Here is an 11,772-nt window from a genome sequence, read left to right as displayed (position 1 = left end):
ATGAAATTATGCAATAATCAATAAATTAAGATGTGGCCCTTCTGTTCTTTTTTTCTCCATTCTCATTTACATGAATAGGGATGTAATGGAAGCTGCTGGAGGAGGGTAAAAAAAAAAAAAAAAGAACTATGAGCATTTGAAAATAGATTTTTTTTTCTCTGTATTTTGAAATGATCAAACTTTAATTAGAAAAGAAATGGTATAATCCAACTTTTCAGGTTAAAGAAAACATGAAAAACTGCAATGTATGAAGGCGGCTTGATTTAGAATTTCTGTCATTGTGCTGCTTATTACTAATATATGACATTTGGGGGGATGCCTGCGGTCAGACCCTAACACGCGCGATCTCCCTGTCTTCGCCGCTTTCTCGGGATGCATAAGGAATAAGGATTCATTTCAAACTGTACTGGGATGACACGATCCAACCAAAAAGCAAGATGCAAATGAGGCCAGTGCATTGTGTGCCGGTGCTTTCCTCCTGCCTGGTTGTTATAGTGATAAGCCCAGGGCCTGTGCATCACCGCCTCTACTAAGAAGAATTAAACAACAGTCTTCTCTTCCTCCCGGGAATAAGGCAAGAAAGCTCGGAAAAATATCCACTACACTACACTGAATCCCCCAGAGAAGTTGCTCATTGTGGAGGGAGCTGCGGAAAGCATCTTCTGGCCATGCCAGTTCTCAGCCTTGATGCTGAGTCAGAAACAGGTATCCCAAAATCCCTTTGTGGTGAGCTTCCCCTAGAAACCATGGAAGAATTGGAGCACACTTGTCCCCATCCTCGCTCGGTGAGTAATATGCTGCTCGACATATGGGATGTCTGGAAAATAATAGGATTTAGGAGCAGAAGGTGATGTAAACAACTTGGCCGCAGACTAATCCATCGTGTGCGTCTCGGGCAGCATCTGCAGTATAGGAAGTTGCATTACAAAGCAACATTTCTGTGTGGTGCTGAGACGGGAGTCTTCTCTTCCTGCCTCATCTTCCCAGGCCGGCACGCTCATTACTCCTCAATGCTAACGCTTCAGCCCTGAACAGTGGATAGAAGAGCATAAAAGGGCCATAAATCCTATACAAAGTATCGAGCTTATAAAAGTAAAGCTTCTTATACGAGCAGGCCGCTATTCTCAGCCCAAATTTGTATGTAAATCTTCTGGGAGACTCTTAGAAAGGGGGAGTTGTTAGATAAAGTAGTGATCATGGGTCAGAGATTTTTAAGACTTTGGGCCCAATTCATTATTGCACTCGTTTGTTTTTTTTTTGGTCGACTTTTTCGTCCCCAGTTGAACGTTTGCAGTGGTTTTGTTATTAAGCCACCTTTCTTTTTCTGTCTTGTGGTATTCACTACCGTGGTTTTGTTTTTGCAACATAATTTTCCAATGGCGTTCATAGTTCATGAATTTTGCACAAATTAAAAAAAATGGTCTTTATTCTTGTCTTTTAAGCTTTTGTTTTGCAACCATTTAGCACATTTTACAAAATGATGCATTGAGAAAAAATTTTCTGGTATACGTAAAATCATTCCGGGGGACGGGGGATTAAAGTACACTTTCAACAAATTTTGTGTATTTTTTTGTCTCTAATAAATAAGGCAAACATATTTGGAAGCAGATGAATAAATATAAGAAAAGAGTTCAAGTGAAAAGATGAATATGGCGCAAATAAAAAAAAACAGGCGAAAGCACCAAAAACTAGACAATAAGACTGGAGCAAATGCAATAATGAATTGGGCTCTTTGTATTTTGCACCTTTTTTTCTTGGCACCTTATTTCTGTTTCCATTTGCACTTTGTTTTTAAAAAGAACCTGTCATCAGGATTTAGCACTACTGTATAGATTAAAGTCATGGCCATAATGGTGCTGTTATGCTGGCACCAGATCGAGATTTATGCTTTATGAAGACGCCATATGGCCTAGATCTCGATCTGCGCATGTGCCGCTACTGGCGCCATTTTATTGAAGACCGTCCATAGAATCACATTGCACAAGCACACTCATATTATGGTGGCGGCACATAATTTTAAAAGGGAGGCAGGTCACTAAATAATCAGTGAGCTGTAAAAGAATCACAGTAGAAAAAGAAAAGTAGAAAAAAAAAGAGAGTAGAAAAGATCCGACACCCATCCCGATGCACAGAAGAAGTCATTAGAATAAAACTTTGGAGGCTAATTAAACAACCAGTGATCAAATTCCTTCACTGCAGATATCAATTTAAGGATGGGGTCACACTTGCGAGAAACTCGCACGAGTCTTGCGTCTCAATACCTGGCACTGCCGCGAGCACTCTGACCAGAGCGCTCAGCTGCATAGAAATACATGCAGCCGCACACTCCGTCCCGACTGCCGGTGACAGTGCCAGGTATTGAGACGCGATAGTCATGCGTTGAGACGCGATAGTCATGCGAGTTTCTTGCAAGTGTGACCCCGGCCTAATCAGCATAACAGCGCCATTATGGCTATACCTTCACTTTATAGTGCTAAATCCTGCTGACAGTTTTTTTTAACCCTTTAACATCCAATGACGGATATATCTGACATTGGATGTCTCACCCTCTTTGGTGCAGGCTCCGGCAATGAGCCCGCACCTTTTCCAGAACATGACAGCTGATCTGATCACCTGTCATGTGCCCCTAGCAGCTGCGTGTGGAATCGTGATCCACCCTGGGTTGTTAACATGTTAAATGCCGCTGTCAATCTCTGACAGAGATCTGGAAGTGCGTCACTAATCCCGCCCATCAGCGCCCGTCTCACATGACCGTGGGTCGCCAATGGGTTGGCATGACAACCCGCTATGAGCGCCATCCAGCCTAAGATCACAAAAAAATGGAGATGCTAACAGTTTTGGAAAATGGCAACTTTTTTTTTTTTTTACAAACTTTGGATTTTTTTGTCACCACTTAAATATAATAAATAATAAAATAAATAAAAAAGAACCTAGACATGTTAGGTATCTAAAAACTCATTATGACCTGTAGAATCATAATGGAAAGCCAATTTTAGCATTTAGTGAACATGGCAAAAGAAATTGTGGAATTGCACTTTGTTTGCACTTTCACCTCACTTTGAAATTTTTTTCCCATTTTCCAGTACACAATTTAGTAAAATCAATAGTGTTGTTCAAAAATACAACTTATCCTGCAAAAAACAAGCCCTCACACGGCCATATTGACAGAAAAAAACAACAAAGTTATGGCTATGGGCAGTACGGTGGCTCAGTGGATAGCCTTGCAGCACTGGAGTCCTGGGTTTGAATCCCACCAAAGACAACATCTGCAAGGAGTTTCTATGCTGTAAAGCGCTGCGGAATGTGTTAGCACTATATAAAGATTATTATGGCTCTGGGAAGAAGGGGAGCGAAAAACAGAAGAGCAAAATTGGAAATACCCCTGGTCCTTAAGGCGTTATGTTTGTTTAATGTGTTCGTCTGTTGTTTTATTTGTTTTTTTTAGTTTACCATTGTGGGAGGAGTTTATGATTTATAGATGTTTTTGCCTGATTCATCGTTTGAGATTTTTTGAAAAAGTCACAATATTTTTCTCAAATGTACTCATGTGCAATTTTTTAACAAAAAGTTAAGGATCACAATAAAGACCAGCATTGACCTTATGCAAAATTCATGAACCACGTGCGCTATTTTGAATAATTAAGCACAAAAAATGGCAATAAATACCACTAGACAAAAAAGAAGCTTTTAGGGTGTGTGCACACGCTGCGGAATGCTCTGCGGATTTGTCCGCGCGGATTTAGTAAAATCCGCAGGTCAGAAGATCTGCGGTTTATCTGCGGTTTTGCCCTGCGGTTTATTATCTCTACAATGGAGCAGATGGCAAACTGCAGCAGAATCCGCAGAAAGAATTGTCATGTCATTTCTCTGCGAATTGAGAACCGCAGCAAAACCGCGCAGAAAAATCCGCACCGTCTGCACTGCGGTTTTCGTTTTCCATAGGTTATAATGCTACTATACACCGCAGCAGAAACTGCTGCGGATCAGGACCAAAAACCACTGCGGATCCGCAGCAGAATCCGCAGCCTGTGCACACACCCTTCGGGCAGTTTCACACGTCAGTGTCTCCGGTACGTGTAGTGACAGTTTTCTCACGTACCGGAGACACTGACACACGTAGACACATTCGAATGAATGTGTCTATGCAGATATCAGCTTGTTTTCACGGACCGTGTGTCCGTGTGCAAAACACGCTGACATGTCCGTTTTTGTGCAAACAGCACGGATCACACGGACCCATACAAGTCAATGGGTCCATGTAAACACGTACCGCACACGGATGCTGCCCGTGTGCTGTCCGTGTGTGCAATCCGTGGCTCTTTCTTTTTATTCATGAAAACACTAAAAAAAACCTTCAAAATATTGCTCTTCTGCAAAATTTGTAAAACTGCCAAGTGCTTGAAATTCGTCTTCAGTATAGGCCACATAAGATTGTTATTGCAGCAGTAAGTGTTCCCTTGGACCGTGATGTAAAGATGCAATGTGGGTTGCTATAAGTATTCTATGAAAGCATGTGTTGTCATGGAATTCAACTATAGATAGAATGGGCATCCCGATAATTGGTATCACATCATCCAGCAGCTTTTTACAACAGGCAATGAAAAATTCCAATGTAGCCAAATATGTGAAAAATCCATTATTTTTTTTATTAATGTTCCAATATTTAGCATGGAAGGATAATAACTGGCACATGTGGAGTTGAGTTACCGCTCCCAAGTGCAATATAAATCTGATCCATTAGTGGGTAACACGTCCTCTTTATTAGTCTGGAAAGTAGGGTAAAATATCAGTGAACCAACTAACGGCAAGTAGGGGCAAGTTTCAAATTATACATGGAGTCTGAGGCTGCAATCACACATGCTGCAACATGGCCGATTACTATGCGATAAATTATCGCAAAGCACTCGTGTAATTCTATGGGGCAGCTCAGAGCTGCAATTATTTTCTCATGAGCAGACAATCGCAGGAAGTTGCATTTGCGCTCGAGAATTGGATTGCACTCACTCATACATGTCTATAGGTGCGTGTGAAACATCGGACTGCACTCGGATGTCATCCGAGTGCAGCGCGATTAACACAAATAGAGGAGATGGAGAAATTACTTTTTACGTCCCCTCTGCAACTGTGCTGTGATCCTCTCAGCATCGGTATGGCTGCCAAAACACAATGACAATAGCGTGTGAAACCAGCTGCTGTGACGAGTGGTGATGTCATTAAGTTTATCGCAGTTCACAGCCGTTGAACTTCGTTAACTTACTGACGTCACCACGTGTTGCAGCAGCTGGTTACTGTCATTGTGTAACGGCTGCCGTACTTAGCGGTCACATTACTGATGTCACTCCTCAGCACTGCATCCCCATATAGCAGATCTCTTTGGATTATTTTATTTTTTTAAATTAGTAAATGGGTAAAAGAGGTTATGGGGAGTGTTATATATGACTAAAGGACTTTTCTTTGTGTGTGTGTTTAATACTTTTGACTATGGGGTTAGTACTGGGAGTGTCTTATTGACGTCTCTCCATTACTAACCCCTGGGCTTGATGTCAGCAGACATTACACAGATGATATCAACCCCAAAACCTTTTTACCTTGCTTTTCATCTCACCAAGGAAAGCAAGACGAGCTAAGGCTAAGGCTGGAGTCACACACAACCATTAAAAAATCGGTCCCATTTTATCGGTACGAAATCGCACAAAGAATTCTTGGCCAGATATCCGTCTGTCATCCCATTTTCCAGCAAGGAACCAATTTTAATCGCATCTAAGCATCAAATTGACATCCAATGCCAATGCCTGATGCCCTATCCTGTAGACCTGGAGAAGTTGTGCGATTTAATCGCAAGTCACACGTTTGGTGCGTTTTCCATGCGTTTTTTTAATGCATCCATAGACTTGCATTGGGGAATCCGATCCGAAAATCGGTGACAATCGCAGCATGCTGCGATTGTCTCGGTCCGAGGATCGGATGTGATAAAAAAATCGCATGATGTGAGCTGCCCCATAGAATAACATGGGTTTGAATGCAATGCGATTTTTTATCGCATTGCATTCGACCGTTTTAATCGCTAGTGTGACCCCAGCCTAAGTGCCAGAATTGAGGCATATAATGGATGCACCATTTCTGGGGCAGCTGAGGGCTGGTGTTCTTAGTCTGGGAGTGAGACAAAATACATGACTCCTTCCCAGCCTATTCATTTCAGTCCACAGCTATCTGCTTAGTCTTTGCGGGTTATTAAAAATAGTGGTAACCCCATGTCATTTTTTGGGGCCTCCCCCCCCCCTTTTTAATTGCCAGTAAAGGCTACTCAGACAGCTGTAAGCTAAAATTAATAGCCTGGGAAGCTTCATTGATATTGGCCCCTTCCCAGGATAATAATAACAGCCCTTAGTTGTTTGCTTTCCCTCAAGCTGGGTATTAAAAATAATGAGGACCCCACTCCATTTTTTCCATTATTTCTTTGTTTATTAGCTAAATACATGTACAGTAAGCTACATATGCACTGCACTAATTATATACTGCATCTCACTGAAGTATTTCTTACTATGCACAAGCACTGGCTGATGAATTCTCTCTCCAGATGTTTGGGTCCCCAATTCACTTGAATGGAGTTCGGGATCAAGTTAAACCAAACTTTTTTTATAAAGGACAGGACATCCATAGGTCTGCCCATCCCTAGTAGTAATGATTTTGATTTCATGGGTGTTTTCCAGAAACAAGCAGCAGTGGGTATTGCTGAGTGAAAATTGCAAACTGCCATTGTAGTGCCCAGTACGTTATAGTGCCCAGTACATTGTAGTGCCCAGCTTGTGCTTCTAGAGACATGCACCAGTAAAATAGAAGGGCTCTCATCACTATAGAAATGCCAAACGTGGACTCTAAGGCCTCATACCCACTGGCGATTAAAAAAAGGTCCGATTTTTGGACTGTAAAAAAGGGTGGAGTGTTATGCGAGTGTCATGCGATTTCTATGCGATTTTTAATCTTTCCATCCGTTTTCGATCTGTTTTCCTTCCGTTTTACATCCGTTTGCAATCCGTTTTTTTTACAACCAACTCTTTTTCTACAGTCATTTACAGGACCATTTACAGTGTTCTATACCACAGAATGGTAATGTATCCGTTTAAAACGGATGGAAAACGGATGGTCCGTTTTTGGTCCTTTTTTTAATCGCACCCATTGATTGTATTGGAGAAAATCGCTGCAAATCGCAGCATGCTGCGATTTTTTTCTCAGACCGATTTTGGATGAGAAAAAAATCGCAAGTGAGATTTCACCCATTCAATAACATTGGTCAGAGTGCAATCCGATTTAAAATCGGATTGCAATCGTCCGATTTTATCGCCAGTGAGTATGAGGCCTAATTGTGGTTTAGGCACACTGAGGCTCAGAAGGAAGGGGAGCATTTGGATTTAGGCACCCAGAATTTGATGGATTTTTGTTGGGGGATGAGGAGCCATTTAGCTTTTCCAGAGCCTTTGTACTACCAGTAAAGTTGAAGCTCCCTATATTTCTGTTAACAGATGACAGACCTGAGTGGAAATTTGCTTTTTTTGTGGATTGATTTGAAGTTTTTGTTGTGAGCATTGGACATAATATTTTGGATCACATTTATCCTGCGCTTTATGCTGAGCACTTTGGGGTTTCCATCTAAATCTCACAGTGACGTGATTCAGGTTAAACCCCCGAGGGATCCATTCACTATAATGAGGCAGCAGAGAAACTCTGGACTCCATCTGGCCTCTGTTCAGCACAGCATTATCCTTATAATAGTCTGGTATGTTCACAGACTTACCAGTGGAAAAGCCAAACTTCACATGCCACAAATGCAAGCTTGTGTCCCTGTTGGAGGAAAAGTTGCAAAATCTCGAAGAGAGGTTAGCTACGTTGAAGATCATTAAGGAAGGTGAAGAGTTCTTGGACAGAGCAGAATTATCTCTTCATGTTACAGAAAGAGAAGAAATTCGAAGTGCACCTGAAGAAACAGAGGAATGGAGACATGTGACCCAGAGAAGCAGGAGGATCAGGAGGCAGTCAGCACCCATACTGCTCAGAAACCAGTACCAGGCTCTCACGCAGGAAAACAATGAAGAAATACATCAGGATAAGACTTTGCCAACAAGCAGCAACCTTGTACGCCTTCAGAGTCCTCCTGGATGGAGAAAGAAAAATGTTGTGAAGAAGAAACGGAGAGTGGTGGTCATGGGGGATTCCCTGTTGAGAGGAACTGAGGCCGCTATCTGCAGACCGGATATAACTTCAAGAGAAATGTGTTGTCTTCCAGGTGCAAAAATTAAAGATGTGTCTGACAGGATATCAGGACTCTTCAGACCTACAGATGACTACCCATTCCTGCTACTACATGTGGGGACAAATGACACTGCAAGAAACGACCTGGAAACCATCTGCAGAGACTTTGAAGACTTAGGCAAGAAAGTGAAAGAACTGGGAGCGCAGGTGGTCTTCTCTTCCATCCTCCCAGTGGATGGCCATGGAATAAGGAGGTGGAATAAGATTCTGCAGGTGAACAACTGGCTACGTCGATGGTGCCGTCAGCAACGATTTGGATTTCTGGATCACGGAGTGAACTACTTATACGATGGACTACTTGCTAGAGATGGGGTGCACCTTACGAAGACTGGTAAGCATGTATTTGGAAGTCGCCTTGCTACACTTGTAAGGAGAGCTTTAAACTAGAACAACATGGGAAGGGAAGCAAAAGACCAGAAAAAGCCATACACCTGACAAATGCTATTGAGAACTCTGCTATTAGAAGTGGAAAGGAAGAACAAAGACGAAAGAATCTAATTAATAAAAATATTGGAGAAAGAGAAACCAATCACAAACTAAAATGTTTCTATACTAATGCACAAAGCATGGGCAACAAACAAGGAGAATTGGAACTACTAACACAGGAAAAGAAATATGATGTCATTGGAATCACTGAAACTTGGTGGGACAATACACATGATTGGAATACAAGACTAGAAGGATACAACTTATTTGCAAGAAACAGACTTGATAAACGAGGAGGGGGAGTCGCATTGTATGTTAGAAACGCGTATATCTGCACAGAGATTGAAGCTTCAGAGACTGGGAGTTCTGTGGAAACTGTTTGGGTAAGAATACAAGGACAGAACAATGGAAAGGACACCATTGTAGGCATTTACTACAGGCCGCCTGTGCAAGCTGAAGCTATGGATGAACTCTTTATGCATCAAATGGCCAAGTTCTCCAAAAAATATGACATAGTTGTCATGGGAGATTTCAACTATCCAGACATTTGTTGGGAATCTCTCTCAGGCAAAACTAACAGGTCAAGGAAATTCTTATCCTCTCTTGCTGACAACTTTATCTTCCAAAAGGTAAGGGAGAAAACAAGGGGAACTGCTACCTTGGATCTAATCCTTATGAACAGGGAGGAAATGGTTGAGGAGGTAAAAGTGGATGGGACCCTAGGAGGTAGCGACCATGCTATTTTAGAATTTTGGATAACTAGAGGCGGAAGACCTGTGAAGACTCAGACGTCAAGGTTAGATTTCAGAAAGGCAGATTTTAAGGGATTCAGAAAGAGAATTGGAGGGATCCAATGGCTGGATATCCTTAAAGACAAAAATGTCCAGGAAGGATGGGAAATCTTGAAAAATGAAATTCTCAAAGCACAGTTGTTAACAATTCCGAAAAGAGGGAAGAATAGGAAGCAGTTAAGGAAACCAGGATGGATGAACACAGAACTTAAGCACATGCTAAAAAGGAAGAAAAAAATGTTTATAAAATGGAAAGAGGGAGGCATATCTAAAGAAGAATATAATGCTGTCTGCAGAACCTGCAGGGCACAAATCAGATTATCTAAAGCTGAAAATGAATTGAGGCTTGCAAGAGATGTCAAAAGCAATAATAAAGGATTTTGGGGATATGTCAAAAGTAAAAGAAAAGTCAAAGATGCTATAGGATTTTTACAGGATGAAAATGATGAAATGGTAAGACAGGATGTTGAGAAGGCTGAACTTTTAAATTCCTATTTTGCATCTGTTTTCTCTCAGAAACGAAATGTAACATCAACTGTTCTTCACTGTCCTATTAAGGGAATAGAAGAATCCAGGATATCTATAAACAGAAAGATAGTGAGGAAACACTTAGCTAGCCTAAATGAATTCAAGTCTCCAGGTCCAGATGAATTACACCCCAGAGTACTGACGGAGATAGCAGAAGAAATTTTTGAACCCCTCTCTATAATCTTTGAAAATTCTTGGAGAACAGGAGAAGTGCCAGAAGACTGGAGAAGAGCAAATGTTGTTCCTATCTTCAAAAAGGGGAAGAAGGTGGACCCAGGCAACTATAGGCCGGTGAGTCTGACTTCTATACCAGGAAAGATCTTTGAACAAATTATTAAACAACATGTATGTCAATACCTGGATAAGAATGAAGTGATTAAACAGAGTCAGCATGGGTTTGTAACTAATAAGTCATGTCAGACTAACTTAATTTCCTTCTATGACGGTATCACTGATTGGGTGGATCAAGGAAATGCTGTAGATATAGTATATCTTGACTTCAGCAAAGCATTTGACAAAGTCTCTCATACAATCCTTATTGAAAAAATGATTAAGTATGGAATGGACAAGGCAACTGTTAGGTGGATTCATAACTGGCTTAGTGATCGGACCCAAAGAGTGGTCGTAAATGGCTGCACATCCAGTTGGAAGAATGTCTCAAGTGGGGTACCACAGGGCTCTGTCCTGGGCCCTGTATTGTTCAACATCTTTATCAACGATTTAGATGAAGGAATTGAGGGTAAACTGATTAAATTTGCTGATGACACAAAGCTAGGAGGGATAGCTAATACTAGAGAAGAGAGAGAGAGGATTCAAAAAGATTTAAATAAACTGGAGAAGTGGGCAGCAACTAACAGAATGGTTTTTAACAGGGAGAAATGCAAAGTACTACATCTGGGCAATAAAAATGGAAAAAGCATATATAGAATGGGAGGAATAGGGCTAAGTGACAGCACATGTGAAAAAGACTTGGGTATACTAATAGATCACAGACTGAATATGAGTCAACAGTGTGATGCAGCAGCAAAAAAGGCAAATGCAATTCTAGGATGTATTAACAGAAGCATACAGTCTAGATCACGTGAAGTCATTATTTCCCTCTACTCCTCTTTGGTCAGACCTCATCTGGAATATTGTGTCCAGTTTTGGGCACCACATTTTAAAAAAGACATCAACAAACTGGAGCAAGTTCAGAAAAGAGCGACCAGAATGGTGACCGGTCTGCAAACCCTGTCTTATGAGGAAAGGTTGCAGGATTTGGGAATGTTTAGTTTGCAAAAGAGAAGACTGAGAGGAGACTTAATAGCTGTCTACAAATATCTAAAGGGCTGTCACATTGTAGAAGGATCAACTTTATTCTCATTTGCACAAGGAAAGACTAGAAGCAATGGGATGAAACTGAATGGGAGGAGACACAGATTAGATATTAGAAAAAACTTTTTGACAGTTAGAGTGATCAATGAGTGGAACAGGCTGCCACGAGAAGTGGTGAGTTCTCCTTCAATGGAAGTCTTCAAACAGAGGCTGGACAGACATCTGACTGGGATGATTTAGCGAATCCTGCTTTGAGCAGGGGGTTGGACCAGATGGCCCAGGAGGTCCCTTCCAACTCTACGATTCTATGATTCTATGATTCTATGATTCTATGATTATATTCAGAAGTGCAGAAAACTGTGGCAAAGCGCTTTTATGCGTGCCTGAGGCCGGAGTCACACTGGCG

At 41.5% G+C, this 11,772-nt stretch overlaps 1 protein-coding gene across 5 annotated transcripts in view; it reads left to right on the top strand.

Moving 5' to 3' along the window:
- The first annotated feature begins 456 nt into the window (after positions 1–456).
- Positions 457–11,772, top strand: part of PCYT1B (phosphate cytidylyltransferase 1B, choline) — a 93,032-nt gene continuing 81,716 nt past the window's right edge. For 3 of the 5 annotated variants that reach the window (XM_073565905.1, XM_073565904.1, XM_073565903.1), the window contains exon 1: positions 457–785. In XM_073565905.1, the coding sequence (XP_073422006.1) occupies positions 669–785 (117 nt within the window). In that variant the 5' untranslated portion in view covers positions 457–668. The remainder of the gene's footprint in view (positions 786–11,772) is intronic. The other 2 variants (XM_073565902.1, XM_073565901.1) reach the window with 1 other exon arrangement.

The sequence above is a fragment of the Dendrobates tinctorius genome, unplaced genomic scaffold, assembly GCF_039654945.1.
Source record: "Dendrobates tinctorius isolate UK_male_01 unplaced genomic scaffold, ASM3965494v1 ptg000016l, whole genome shotgun sequence".
NCBI lineage: Eukaryota > Metazoa > Chordata > Amphibia > Anura > Dendrobatidae > Dendrobates > Dendrobates tinctorius.
This window is presented reverse-complemented; position numbering and strand designations above follow the sequence as displayed.